The 13,055-nt window shown below is 39.7% G+C and overlaps 1 protein-coding gene across 2 annotated transcripts in view; it reads left to right on the top strand.

Moving 5' to 3' along the window:
- LOC107082808 (plakophilin-4-like) overlaps window positions 1-12,751 on the top strand; it is a 64,186-nt gene extending 51,435 nt beyond the window's left edge. For both annotated transcript variants that reach the window (XM_015371675.1, XM_015371674.1), the window contains exons 12-22: window positions 1,745-1,928; window positions 4,328-4,445; window positions 5,920-6,114; window positions 7,107-7,280; window positions 7,408-7,558; window positions 7,809-8,001; window positions 8,614-8,698; window positions 8,819-8,936; window positions 10,260-10,388; window positions 10,466-10,539; window positions 11,674-12,751. In XM_015371675.1, the coding sequence (XP_015227161.1) occupies window positions 1,745-1,928; window positions 4,328-4,445; window positions 5,920-6,114; window positions 7,107-7,280; window positions 7,408-7,558; window positions 7,809-8,001; window positions 8,614-8,698; window positions 8,819-8,936; window positions 10,260-10,388; window positions 10,466-10,539; window positions 11,674-11,928 (1,676 nt within the window). In that variant the 3' untranslated portion in view covers window positions 11,929-12,751. The remainder of the gene's footprint in view (window positions 1-1,744; window positions 1,929-4,327; window positions 4,446-5,919; window positions 6,115-7,106; window positions 7,281-7,407; window positions 7,559-7,808; window positions 8,002-8,613; window positions 8,699-8,818; window positions 8,937-10,259; window positions 10,389-10,465; window positions 10,540-11,673) is intronic.
- Window positions 12,752-13,055: the final 304 nt, after the last annotated feature.

Raw genomic sequence — 13,055 nt, 5'->3', positions numbered from 1 at the left:
GATACAGCCATTACCAGTGGCTGACTGGCTGGGTGTGATCTGGATCGTGTCTTCAATTGATACATAACTGAAAGCAACTGAATTCATTCATAGCTGTATTTATTGAAACAACTTTTGGAGGTGTTGCCATGAAAACAAATACTGGACAGAAATATTACTGTTACTGGCGTGGACACACTGACAAAAAGATTTTAGGATTCATCAAACTTAAAATAACAAAATAAGGATAATCAGTGCCGTTTAATGTATTTTATTTGTTCTTTTTTTTATAATCGATTCTTGGCTTCAAGAATGGATGCAGTAGATCACAAAAATTAGAATCGCGATGCATCGTCATGACGATTATTTTGCAAACCCTTAGTAGTGACGGTATTAGGCTTTGATAAGAAGGAGGGACACAATTCCAGTCAGAATTATTCCATAAACGCGCCCGACGCGCTGCTTCAGCTGCTCAGACGCGCTGCGCCTGCTGCTCAAAACGCGCCGCGGGACCTTTTGCTGCGCCTTGACGCGCGTCAACCATTGACTTTGCATGTAAACTCGCTGCTTCTGTCGCGGAAGCTGCGTCCGGTGTGAACGCAGCATAAGCCTCTCGGTGGCTAAAAACATGTTTCGTTTCCAAATCTAACTTGATTTGGATATTAGAGTAAAATCCACCATGAAATCCAGTCTCAGTTGTTGTTTTAGGTGGTATAATCATTCCACTCTGGGAAAGCAATGTTAAAAATATAAAATCAGAATCCCAAGATCATGTATAGCCCGTCTTAAACTGAGCAACACTGTTTTATTAAAAGAATTAGTCAATCTATATCTTCAACCCTTTATAGGGCAAGTTACCAATTTGGATTACTTGCATACCCATTACAAATGGAGTCCCTTTGTCAGTGGCGCATCCAAAAATGTTTCATAGGGGTGGCCAAATGGGGCCACTAAAAATCTTGTGGTGGCCACTGAAAGTAAAAGCCATAATTTCAGAGTTTGAATCTACAATTGTGGTAAACCTGCCTTTAACACCATAAAGACTTAACTAAACACCTACTCATATCTTGGTTTATTTTGGGCCAGTGGGGTGGCCAGGGTTTTGCACAGGGTGGCCACCCCTGGCCAACACCTGGTGGTGCGCCACGCCACTGCCCCCGTCCCTCAGTGAGGTCTAGAAACACAAGATCTATATCCAGCCATTCAGCAAAAATACTGCTACATGGCTGTACATCTTATTTTGGCGTTTGACCAATTAGATGAGCCCTGGAATGATATATTACCTACTGTAAATTTTAACAAAAAGTTGAAAAGTAAGCCTAGTTAACAATTACATTTAGGTTTATAAGCTGCAAAATGTAAGTGCCAGTATCAGCATTAATGCCTCTAACAAACAAAATGTGTTTCTCTCTCTGAGTATTTTTCATAAATTCCTTATAGAAGCACTAACATATTCTGGCAATTTGGCGTTTCTTGTTATTACATTGACGTTAATTTTGCCATCAAAATATCTATATTTTTTTTATGTTACAAAGGTAATAAGGTAACACTATTGGCTTGAAATTTTGATTTTCAAAGTACTTCACTGAGTGCCCTATAAAGGGTTAATGGGGTTCAAGCTCCTGTAAATCTAGTGTGACACCTAGTGGTTGTATGATGCAAAATTCTGCATGTTTTATTGTATTAATACATCATTTAGGTCATTTTGATAAAACATGCCTTTGGTACATCTTAGGCTGAATTTCTTTGCGTCCTGATTTGACAGGAGTCCTGTGGAACCTCTCCTCGTGCGACGCTGTGAAGATGACCATCATCCGCGATGCCTTGACCACGCTGACCAACACGGTCGTCATCCCGCACTCCGGCTGGAGCACAGCTTCTCACCGCGACGAGCACAAAGTCAAGTTCCAGTCCTCCATGCTGCTGCGCAACACCACAGGCTGTCTGAGGTGAGCCGCTGTTGCAGCTAAATTGGTGATCCTTCATATATTGTAACCCAAGGAGGAGCTACATGTATTTCACCGTAGACTTTTTTAGGTTTAGGTATGAATCCTGTGATCTAAGCAGCTTTCAGAGCATCCATCAAGTTCAGATGGCTCAAGTACAAATAAGGTCTTTCCAAAATATTCAAAAGCTTTATTGTGTGTTGTCACAGGGACAGTTTTGTTACTTTTATTTTAACATTTCCTCACAAAGAACAATGTCACACATAATTATTCATACCTATTAATGATTTTATTTATTGTCTAGTTATAGGCAAAGTAGACAAACAATTTCCAATGTTTTGCATGGTGATGGCAGCATCATGCCGTGGTAATGCTTTCTTTAGCAGACCCCTAGAAGCTGGTAGAGGTTATGAAAGGAGCGCTGGATTTTTACAACTTCATATTTTATCAAAAAATACAATACATCTTAGTCTAAATGATGAAGAAGCAGACCTGACAGGAAAGTTCTCATTAATTTTTACATCTTTTATCTATGTTTATCAGGTAAAAATAAATCAATTAAACATGAAATTGTGAAGCTTTTTGGTTAGGAAAATAAATTTGGGCTCCGTAGTGATTTTGGCCTCTTTTACCCGTTTCCTACTGGCCGAAAAACCCGTTTAAACCCGGGAACAATCAGCTTTTGGTGGCAACGAACAGCGTTAAAATCACCTCAGCTCTGATTGGCATGCTGTGGGAACACCAGAGCCGGGTTGATCCACTAAATTACAAGACACCATTGAACCATTATTTTGCACCACAAACATGGCTGAAACTTTTACAATCCTTATAAATAGGTGGCAACTCAATGTTCTACTGCATTTTGCACACTATTTATTTTGCACTGCACTGAAACTTTCCAAATTAATGCCTTTTGCACCATTTTTTCTTAAACTGGTTTTCCTTTATTTTCTCCAATACTGTTTATATGAGGATAACTGCTGCACTTTAAATGGCAATGCTCATTTCACTGTTGTAAGCTGTAAGCAACCTAATTTAATCTTGTATACACTCTGTATACAAGATGACAATAAAGTTTGAAAGTCTAACAACACAATGTACGGATGTCAACACACTGCACCGGTTTCGACTGATCTAACAAGAAGAAACAACTATGTTTACATCCGATAAACATTGAGCAGCTCTGGTGAGAGGGATTTGGAAAGATAATAGTGCAAAACGATAAAAAACACTGACTACACCCTGGCTTCCTTTCATGTTGCTCTCCATTGTTTACTTTCCTGATTTTTGTCGCTCTGGTGACATCATCAATGCTAACCCAGCGTGATGAGGGGAGACCAGTTTTCTTTGCCAGTGGGAAGAGAGCTGAATGCCAGTTGTTAGCGGGTCGAGCCATGTTTGAAAAACACTCGTTAACCCGGTATTTTCAGTGGGAAAAAGGCTTTAGTAAGAGAGATCGGTAGACCGGAGACTGAGGTGGAACTTTACCCTCTAGCAAGACTACTACTCTAAGGCTTAAACTACTATACTAGGTTGTGTTAGAATGGCCTAGTTAAAGGCCAGAGTTAAGTATTTTACAGTCCTTCTTCATCCACTCTGATTTATCTTCATCTGTAGATGTTAGAAGCCATAGATTTATACCCATAAAGACTTGAATCTAAAGTATTATCTTATTCAAATAAATCTTTTGGATTTTTTATTTCTGTAATTAATGTTCTCCACTTCATCGTAATGTGTCACTTTGTCGCATAAAATCCAGATTTTCCATTACTTTTATTGATGTTTGTAAATGCAAAACAACAAAATGTAATAAAAATGAAATCCATTAGGATTTCTGCCTCTTTAGGCTGCCGAGTTGCTTGTTGTTTCATCATTAATTCGGTTTGTCTTATAAAACACACTGCCATCTGGATTTATTTGTCATGTTAATGATTCTGTAAATGTGGCTCATAATAACGTTGCCCCATCAGTAACAAATGCAGCTGTGAAGAGCTGATAAAGCTGCCTGGTGTCTTTGTCTTTATTAATTATCTGCAGTATTAAGCTTTAGAGGAACAAACACGGCTCCTTATAACATAAAGTGTGTTTATCCAGAGGTTAGTTTATGGTGGTTTGTGCAGTTTTCCCTGAAGTGGGTCTGCATCTCAGAGGAAAATCCATCACCTTTAGCTGCTCAAAGAGAGCGTACTGCATGCTCTGCAGCCTGCAGCATTTCCATTCATCCAAAGCTGTACATTAATGGTATAGAAATGCATTGTGGGAGTTTAGTGCTGCTGTGTCGCTCTCCTGCTCCTATTGGAGGGGCGGCTCCCTTCTTTCCTGTATCCGGGCAGGTTTGGGCCACCATGTGGGGGAACCCGTGCACTGCAGCGTGGTCTGAACTACATGTGTTTGTGTGTCAGGAACCTGAGCTCGGCAGGGGAGGAGGCGAGGAGTCAGCTGCGCTGCTGCGAGGGTTTGGTGGACTCGCTGCTGCACATCCTGAAGGCCTGCGTCAACACTTCGGACTACGACAGCAAGGTGCTGCAGAGACCAAAACAGCTGCTGCTGTTGATCACAGTTTATTCCCAGCAGGAGAATCGCTCTAAATCAGCTAAAAACACAGATGATAATTAACCAAAGAAATACTATTCACATGGTGCATTTATAAAATGCAACTAACAATTTAACAACTAATATGATTTCCCCTTTTCTGTTTAAACATATAATCATCATAGATCTGTAAAATAAAGATTTTCTGATTCCGTATTAGGAAGGGACCAGGAAACATTTAATGTGGGAGGCAGGGCTGCAGGGTAGTAGCTAATGTCAAAAATGTTTGAGTAATTTAGGTAACAGTTCCAAGTTGAAAGGGAATTCATTTTTATCTGAGCAAAACATTTTCTCATTTTCTCAAAACTCTTTTGGAAATTGATTTGTAAATTTTATTTTTCTTGTCCAAATGCCAAATGTTCAAATTGCCCAAAGACTTTTTTTATTTTCCTTATTTTTCTTAACCTGATGTTCCAGCACAGGTTTGGGAAAAGGGAGACGCATGTTAATAACTTATATGAAATTTAATTTATCTGACAGTTTCATGTAGATAATCAAAATAAAACTGCAAGTATTCTGAAAGGTATAGTGGAGGATATTCTTTTTCTGGGTGGAACATCAAAATAAGTGGTCCTCCTAATTGTCAAACATTCTGGTGACATGTTTACATGCTGTCCTATGTGCTCGTCCCCACTTTCACTTACTGGTGGTGAGTCTGACATAGCGGGAAAATTGCAAATCTCCTTTTGGAAAGTAAGCTTGTATGAACGATGCAAACAGCAGCTTTCAAACAGAGCGTGCAGGAGGGGAAATGGGCTCGTGCACGCTCTCGCACATGTTTAATAGGTGTTTCCTTTGTTTTTATGTGCACTTTTTTTTATTGGAGAGGGCAGGTCTTCAAAAAAAATCACAAAAATCCTCCACTATACCTTGTGTGTTTTTTTTCTGGTTTATATTAGGGACAGACCCAGATATCGGCTGAGGGCCTGAAACAGATCAGGAAAAATCTGGATATATAATTCTAAAGGAGGATAAGCATTAAAATAGCTAAAGCGTCTTTAATGCGACAGCAGTTTTGTGAAATATTTCTTCAACACCTTTTGACAGGGGTAGTAATTTTATGAGAAAAAAAACAACTTTATTTGGTTGTTTATTTCTGCTCTTTAATCACTTTAACAACAATGAAGATTAATTATTGCTCCATAATAAATAAAAACAATGTTTCATCTCTTTGTTTTTTGTAAACATTGGTTTAAAATGTGTGATTTCCAACTTTACAATGAAAATTCCCAAATATCTAAATTCTAACCGTCAACATTGATAATTAAGAGCTTTAATTTGGCGCCACCTTCAGGCTGAAATTACACTTTTTTTTTAAAATGAAGAAAACAAGCAAATGAAACAATGTTTTTATTTTCATATCAGTGTATCGGCTGCTAATAGAAATATGTTTCCCCCTCAGATTGTGGAAAATAGCGTCTGCACCCTGAGGAACCTCTCATACCGCCTGGAGGTGGAGATGCCCTCCTCCCGTCTCCTTGGTAACCAGGAGCTGGACACCCTGTTAGGTTTCTCCTCACCAGTGAAGGAGCTGGACTACCTGTGCTGGGGGAAGAGAAGGCACGGCCGGAAGAGGGGGGGCTGGCCAGAAGGAAAGGTACGATGGCATCAGGAAGGCTGCAGGTTTAAGGTGGAAAAAAGTAGAGTTTCTATCTGAGGGATCAAATAATTGAGTGAAGTGTCAACATTTTACTGTATTAATTTCAGAGGTAAAAAAAACAAAAATATAAGGCATTTTTAAAGCAATAATAACGGATTTTTCTTCAGAACTTCTTTAACTCTTATTTTGATCAATAGATCAGAAGACAACAGAAGAAAATCAGTTTTAAACTCCAACCACGTTAAGTTTATTAACTTCATCGATCAAGTAACACAGGTAGCAAAATTAATGGAAAATAGTAGAAAAATCCAGGGGGTGCTAAAACATTTGTTTAATAGTACATATATCCCAATTTACAAACCAAAATAATAACAAATGTTATATAAGATAGATCTGAGATATCAACATTTGACAGAAAATAGAAGAGAATAATAGGGTGTAACTATTATCATCTACTTAGATAAACCTCCCTGTTTATTTCCATCATTTTCTCCTAACCATGTAACTTAGCAATTAAGATGATTTATTTTATCCTGACAAAAGGGATCTCCTTTTCAAACAATCTTACTCCTGAGGGAGATAAAGTTAAACATTAGAATATATATATTATTCTATTGGTAGGCTTTTTATGATTAACAGAGAACTATACATATGTATTATATTTAACAAACAAATGATGGGACTGGTATCCAAAAGGTCCCAAATAACTAATAACTAAGACAGATTTTAATAAGTGCCTTAAATAAAAAAAAACATAGTGAGCAAGACCAAGCGATGCCTGAAAGAGTTCAAATAGACACAATAAAAAAAATAAAAAATGCACATTATAATAAACCCAGAAATAAGATCCCAATAAAACACAAAAGCACAAAAAGTGTCTGAAATTAGTTGCACAATAATCTGGAACAACCTGAAGCCTGCAACAAGAGAAGCTCTGTAGACACGCTGTCAGAGTTTAATGTGTTCCTGTCCTCCTGGCGTTGGTGCAGTGGGACGGTGCTGGACCCATCCCAGGTTTCTCCCAGTCTCTGAGGGGAGCAGAGCTGCTCTGGCACCCTGTGGTGGTGAAGCCGTACCTCAACCTGCTGGCTGAGAGCTCCAACCCGGCCACACTGGAGGGCGCCGCCGGCTCGCTGCAGAACCTCTCCGCTGGAAACTGGAAGGTAGATCATCTCTTTGCATTGGGAACTTATCATTCTTCAATAAGAAATGAGGGATGATTCCAGGCTTTTGCACTGTACTCTCTGAAAAATGAAGAATGTGAAAATCTATATTCGTTTATATCTGCAGTTTTCCGCCTACATCCGAGCTGCTGTGCGTAAAGAAAAAGGTTTGCCCATCCTGGTGGAGCTGCTGAGGATGGACAACGACAGGGTGGTCTGCTCTGTCGCCACCGCGCTCAGAAACATGGCACTGGATGGCCGCAACAAGGAGCTGATAGGTACGTACACACTGACTGAGAACATAGATCCAACAAATTACAATAACATCTATGACCCAGACATCTCTCTTTTCATTCCTGTTGAATTATGTGCTCGTCGTCCTTTTGTGGTGAAATCTTTTAACATTTCATCTTACTTACAGTCATGAAGCAATTTCAACTTCTGATACAGAGCAAAATGTGCTGCTGCTGCTGTAGAAATAAAGGATCCAGTGTGAAAAACTCTAACGAATGAATGATGTTCCTGCAGGAAAGTACGCCATGCGGGACCTGGTGAACCGGCTGCCAGGCAGCACACCCTCTGTGCTGTCTGACGACACTGTAGCATCGGTCTGCTGCACTCTGCATGAGGTCACCAGCCGCAACATGGAGAACGCCAAAGCTCTGGCCGACAGCGGAGGCATTGAGAAGCTGGTGGACATCAGCAAAGGTCGAGGGAAAGGGTAAGAAGAACATGCTGTCTCCTTCATAAGCATTTTTTCCCAGTAGAAAACCATTTATTGCTTTGATCATTACATGATGATTCCTCCATGACTTAAATGGGAAGCAACCAGTGTGACCAGTCCAACATTTAAACTTGTTTTACTCATTTCAACCTTGAGAGACTCACTCAGAGTTTTAATGAGAACCTTTTTATTTGCAGGTAACAGGTTGTTCAAAATGTTTCCATCTAAAGAAAACATATCTGCAGTCCCTCAGAGCAAGCATGCATGTAGCGACAGTGGCCAGAAACCCCCTTTTAACAGGAAGAAACCTTCTGCAGGAAGCAACCTGCAGCAGAACCAGGCTTAGCGTGAGCGGCCATCTTCCGAGGCCGACTGGGGTTCAAGTAGATGGAAAAAGATAGTGACATAAGTTTAAAAAGTTATTTGGTGCTTGGGCCCTGGCAGAAGGTTTTGATGCTGTGAATCAACGTAGATTTGCATTAGTAACCCAGTAATGGAGTAGTCGTGTTGGCTGTAAACTCTTACTTATGTCTTTTTTTTCACTCTTAGGGTACACTGATAGAATTTTTTTTTTTTTTTTCATATTACTACTCATGCTCTGTGTTGCAGGTACTCCATGAAAGTAGTTAAGGCTGCTGCTCAGGTGTTAAATACGCTATGGCAATACAGAGAGCTGAGGAGTCTATATAAACAGGTGAGTTGAAATCTTTACCAAAGGTTATATTTTATGTTTTAGGGTATGTTTAAGTAAACAGTGTTGATAAATTTGACTAAATGTAATTTGTTAAAGTTATGTTGTGTCTTATGCAAACAGGATGGATGGAACTACACCCACTTTGTCACCCCGGTTTCCACACTGGAGCGAGACCGGTACCGTTCCCACCCCACCCTGCCTACCAGCCCTCTGCAGATGTCTCCTGTTATCCAGTCAGGTACAACCTCCGTCTGAAGCTCTGATGTATACATTTTTGTGAAACACCAAAGCATTATTGGTGTATGCACGGACACATATAAATTATATTTTTAGTGTGATTCATATGGACTCAAGGTACTTTACATACTAAAACTCACATATTTTTAGGGAAGCTGTCAAGGTAAAGAAAAATAATGTCTGAAAAACGTTGGTTAATCATAAAAAATATACTTAATTATTTTTATAGTATCACAACAGGATAATTTTTCTGTATCTTTTGACCCCATTTCTTAAGAACATTTCAAGGTATATCAACTATACTGATGTAGAAGAATTAAAGGTTAAAGGTCAAAGCTTGGAGCACTTTAATTAAAACTTTTATTTATTTCAAAAGTAATACATCCACAAAAAATCTTAAGTGGTGCAGAAGAAATATTACTTTCACAAAAAAAAAAAAAAAAATATATATATATATAAGAGATGCAAAATATGTAAATATTTACCTCTGGTTCTAATGCAGTGATAGACACCAAAGGTCTCTGCACCAATAGTAGGTTAAAGTCATATGAGACTGAGCTCAGACAGGGATTGCCTATTTGCCCAGTAGGATAGTAGTTCTGAGAAACAGGCTCTTCTCTGCATTACATTTCTCAGATTGAAGCCAAACAAAAAGAAAAAGCAAAACGATGAGGAACATCAGTTATGTTATTAAATGTTTGTGCCATGTTAAGGGCACTTGAGAGTTCAGATGTTGCCAATTTTGGTTTGGTACGTTAAATGTACATTAATTCTAACTGCAGGGATAGAACTCTTTTCACTCTAAAGCTAAACTTCCTGGTTCTGCTTGAATCTGTAGAACCCTCTATTCCTTTGCTGAAGCAGATGTGTGTCTCCCATGCCATCTGAGCATATTTCCTGATCTCCTGCATTGAAAGGGTTTTAGTTAGGCAGTAGGTGACTTCATAACTAATGCTCTCATAAAGATTGTAGAGGAGAGATATAAAGGTGTGGTTTTCCTCCAAGCACGGGCATTTCACCTCTAAAATAGGTGGATACGTTGGATAGCAAGTGCTTCATAGGTAAGGGTGAAGTCTGATTGGTTCAGTAACATAGCTTTAAACTGATAGTCGGGGTGTCTCCCCTCTCAGGACCTGCAGGCCACTGGTAAAGGGGAACTGAATGGTGATTGGCTGATTGAAATAATCTCTGCTGCAGGGATGTTAATTTAGGGGAGAGTCACTCCTGCTTACATCATTGACATTTGATCCTCAACATAACTATTTACATGGGTTTTCTATGTCTAATTATAGGTAAACATTTCTTGTTTTGTATTCACCACTAGGTGGCAGTGCAACATCCTCGCCTGCCATGCTGGGGATAAGGAGACACAGCTCAAACTACCAGAGGGCGCAGTCATCTATGCAACTCGACACATATTATGGAGACAGTTTACACAGACGGCAGTACACAGGTTTGTATTGTGGCGTTCCTCATGTTTAGTGTTGGAGCCCCTTATGTTTGAAAACTAATCAAATTGTCTGTTGGCAGGGTCAGATAAGAAAACTCCCTATTTTATCGGGACGTACTCCTCTCAGTCAGGAGAGGATATAAGAAGATCACAGGTAAGGAACCATCTCTAAATTATTCTGGGGAATCCCAAGACACTCCCAGACCAAAGGGGATATACAGTCCTTCCAGTCGGGTGCTTATGGAAATGCTGCTTCCTTTTGAAGCTGTTCTCATAAACTCTGACTGCCAAAATTCTGTGACTAGAGTTCGGACTGAGCTTGGATCGATTAACTGGGCCGAGCTTAATTCCTTACGACCGTTTTCACATCACGCTAGCACAGTTGCTCGCCTTCTAGTGACGATCTACGGTACTACTGCTGTTTACTAGGAACTTTTGGGATTATGTTTTGTTCCATCCGTCATCCATCCTGGATAGCGTCCTCCACCCAAATTGCAATAAGAGCCTTAGTCGCGACATCATCCCAGGTCGCACCACACTCTTTTGAAGTCATTTTTTAAAATGTAGTGTTTGCAGTTCTTCTTCTTCCGTTTTGTGACAGTTGCCAAGAACTTACTGATGCACATTACCGCCATCTAATGGAAGCTGACTGTAAATAGGAGATGAAACGGTCTGATCATGTGCTCTTTGTAGAGAGCCGAGTCACAACTGATCTGCGACGAGCCCTACTGTCAAACTAGTACTAGTTTAGCGCAGTTCCGTTGTGTCTTGCACAGTATGGTTCAGTTTGGGTGCCATTTACTCTCAACAGTAATCTCTTTTAACATACTTGGAAAGCTCTCGGTATGGTTTAAAAGTTTAATCTAAAGCAATTTAGAGCTGGTTGTTTTGGGATCTTAATGGATCAAGCTTTTAATTTGGGAACTCTTCTTCTATGTCATTAATTAAATGAGTTTAAGATGCCACATAAACTCATAATGTGAACATAAGGTTGTAAAAGCAGATAATAACGAAGAAAATCCGATTTTCCGATAAGAATTTTCTATAAGAATAATAAGACCTTGCTAACGAGAAAGTTCTACTCATAGAAATTATGGAACCTCTTTCGAAAAACCATAACTAACATTATCGGTTAAATGCCCAAACCAGCAAAATCCCATTTAATTTATTTTCTTAGATTTTTATCTTCTAATTGAACCAGTTTCCATTGCTTTATGAGATTATTCTGTGGAGTCAGGTTATGGAAATGTGTTAAATTTTTTTATACCGGGTGTCCTTCTTCTTGTAGCACCCAGAGCCATTTTATGACGAACCCGACAGGAAGAACTACAACAGCTACAGAATGTACCTGTCGTCGCCTCAAGGCTACGGCGAGGAACACTACGAGGACGAGGCGGTCCATCTGCCTTCCTCTCCTGACGGCTACGCCACCCAGTCGCTCCGATTTAAAGCCAACACCAACTACGTGGACTTCTACTCCACCACACGGAGGCCTTCAAACAGGGCAAACAAGTTCACTGGGTCCCCCGATTCATGGGTGTAGAGACAAAAAAATAACATTTTTCCGTGCGTTTCTGTGGATCGTTGTGCGTGGAGACTGCACTGTACTGTCTGTTTGGGTGAAAAGTTATGGGTGCATGTGAATCTGTTTGAATCTGTGTTAAAAATGGGCTGAAGGATCAGGATCCTATCGCTTTTAGCGGCTTGGTTGCTGAAAACAAATTATAGCCGTTTTTTAAACCAATGGACTCATTTATTTTAAGCTAATCATACCTACCATTAGGGATCTTTGGAAAAATTTAAATACATAAAATAAATATATCTCATTCCTGACACATCTTCAGCTACATTGGTGTGAAAAAGTATTTCTTTCAGATCATCAAACAAGCTTTGATTTTAGAGAAAGATAAAGGTTTTAAGATAAGGATTTTAGTTGCTAAAGACAACAAAAAGCTTCTCCAAACCTACCTGGCTGTTTGATTTCAACCTAATTGGTTGTTTCCTGTCTTTTACATCAATACATAGGTTTTCTTTTTCTTTGCCACACTGGAGTTTTTTGGAACCGGATCAAGGCCTTAAACTCAAGCTACAGGATTTTACTAAGCCTCTTAAAAACATTTACTTTGAAGCAATTCAGCTGTTAATTTGCTGGTGAGCTTTGGATTAACGTCATGCTACTCAACCCAAGTGTACTTGAGCTAAAGGCCACCAACCGATGGTGTAGCATGATGTGTTTTTAGTTAAAAATGTGTTGGTTTGACCACACATGCAGCAGAAAATTTAACTTTCACGTTTTTAGGATCATATGGAGTTATTTTTCTAAATGTAAGACAGGCTTATTTGTTTTTCTTGATCTTGGATCTTCGCTTAGGAGACCATTTTTTTTTTCCTTTCCTATCCTTAAATAAATGAATCACAAACCGAAGTTGGAAGAGTTATGCCGGCGGAGCCTTACATGTTGAGACCTCCTGGATGAGTCATTGATAGGGATGGGAATCGTAAACCGCTTCCTGTTCAGAACTGGTTTCGTGTGTTCCAATTCCATGGCAGCGTTTGGCAGCTCGCTTAACGATTCTCTTATCGATTCCAGGCAGCGATAGAGCCTAGCACTGGGCGGCACGAGTTACGTCACGTTTTTTACGCAAGTTACGCACACTGCATTCAGTAAGC

The sequence above is a fragment of the Cyprinodon variegatus genome, unplaced genomic scaffold (assembly GCF_000732505.1).
Source record: "Cyprinodon variegatus isolate N-32 unplaced genomic scaffold, C_variegatus-1.0 Scaffold63, whole genome shotgun sequence".
Taxonomy (NCBI): Eukaryota; Metazoa; Chordata; class Actinopteri; order Cyprinodontiformes; family Cyprinodontidae; genus Cyprinodon; species Cyprinodon variegatus.
The sequence above is the reverse complement of the archived record's forward strand: the minus strand, read 5'-3'. Positions and strand labels throughout refer to the sequence as shown.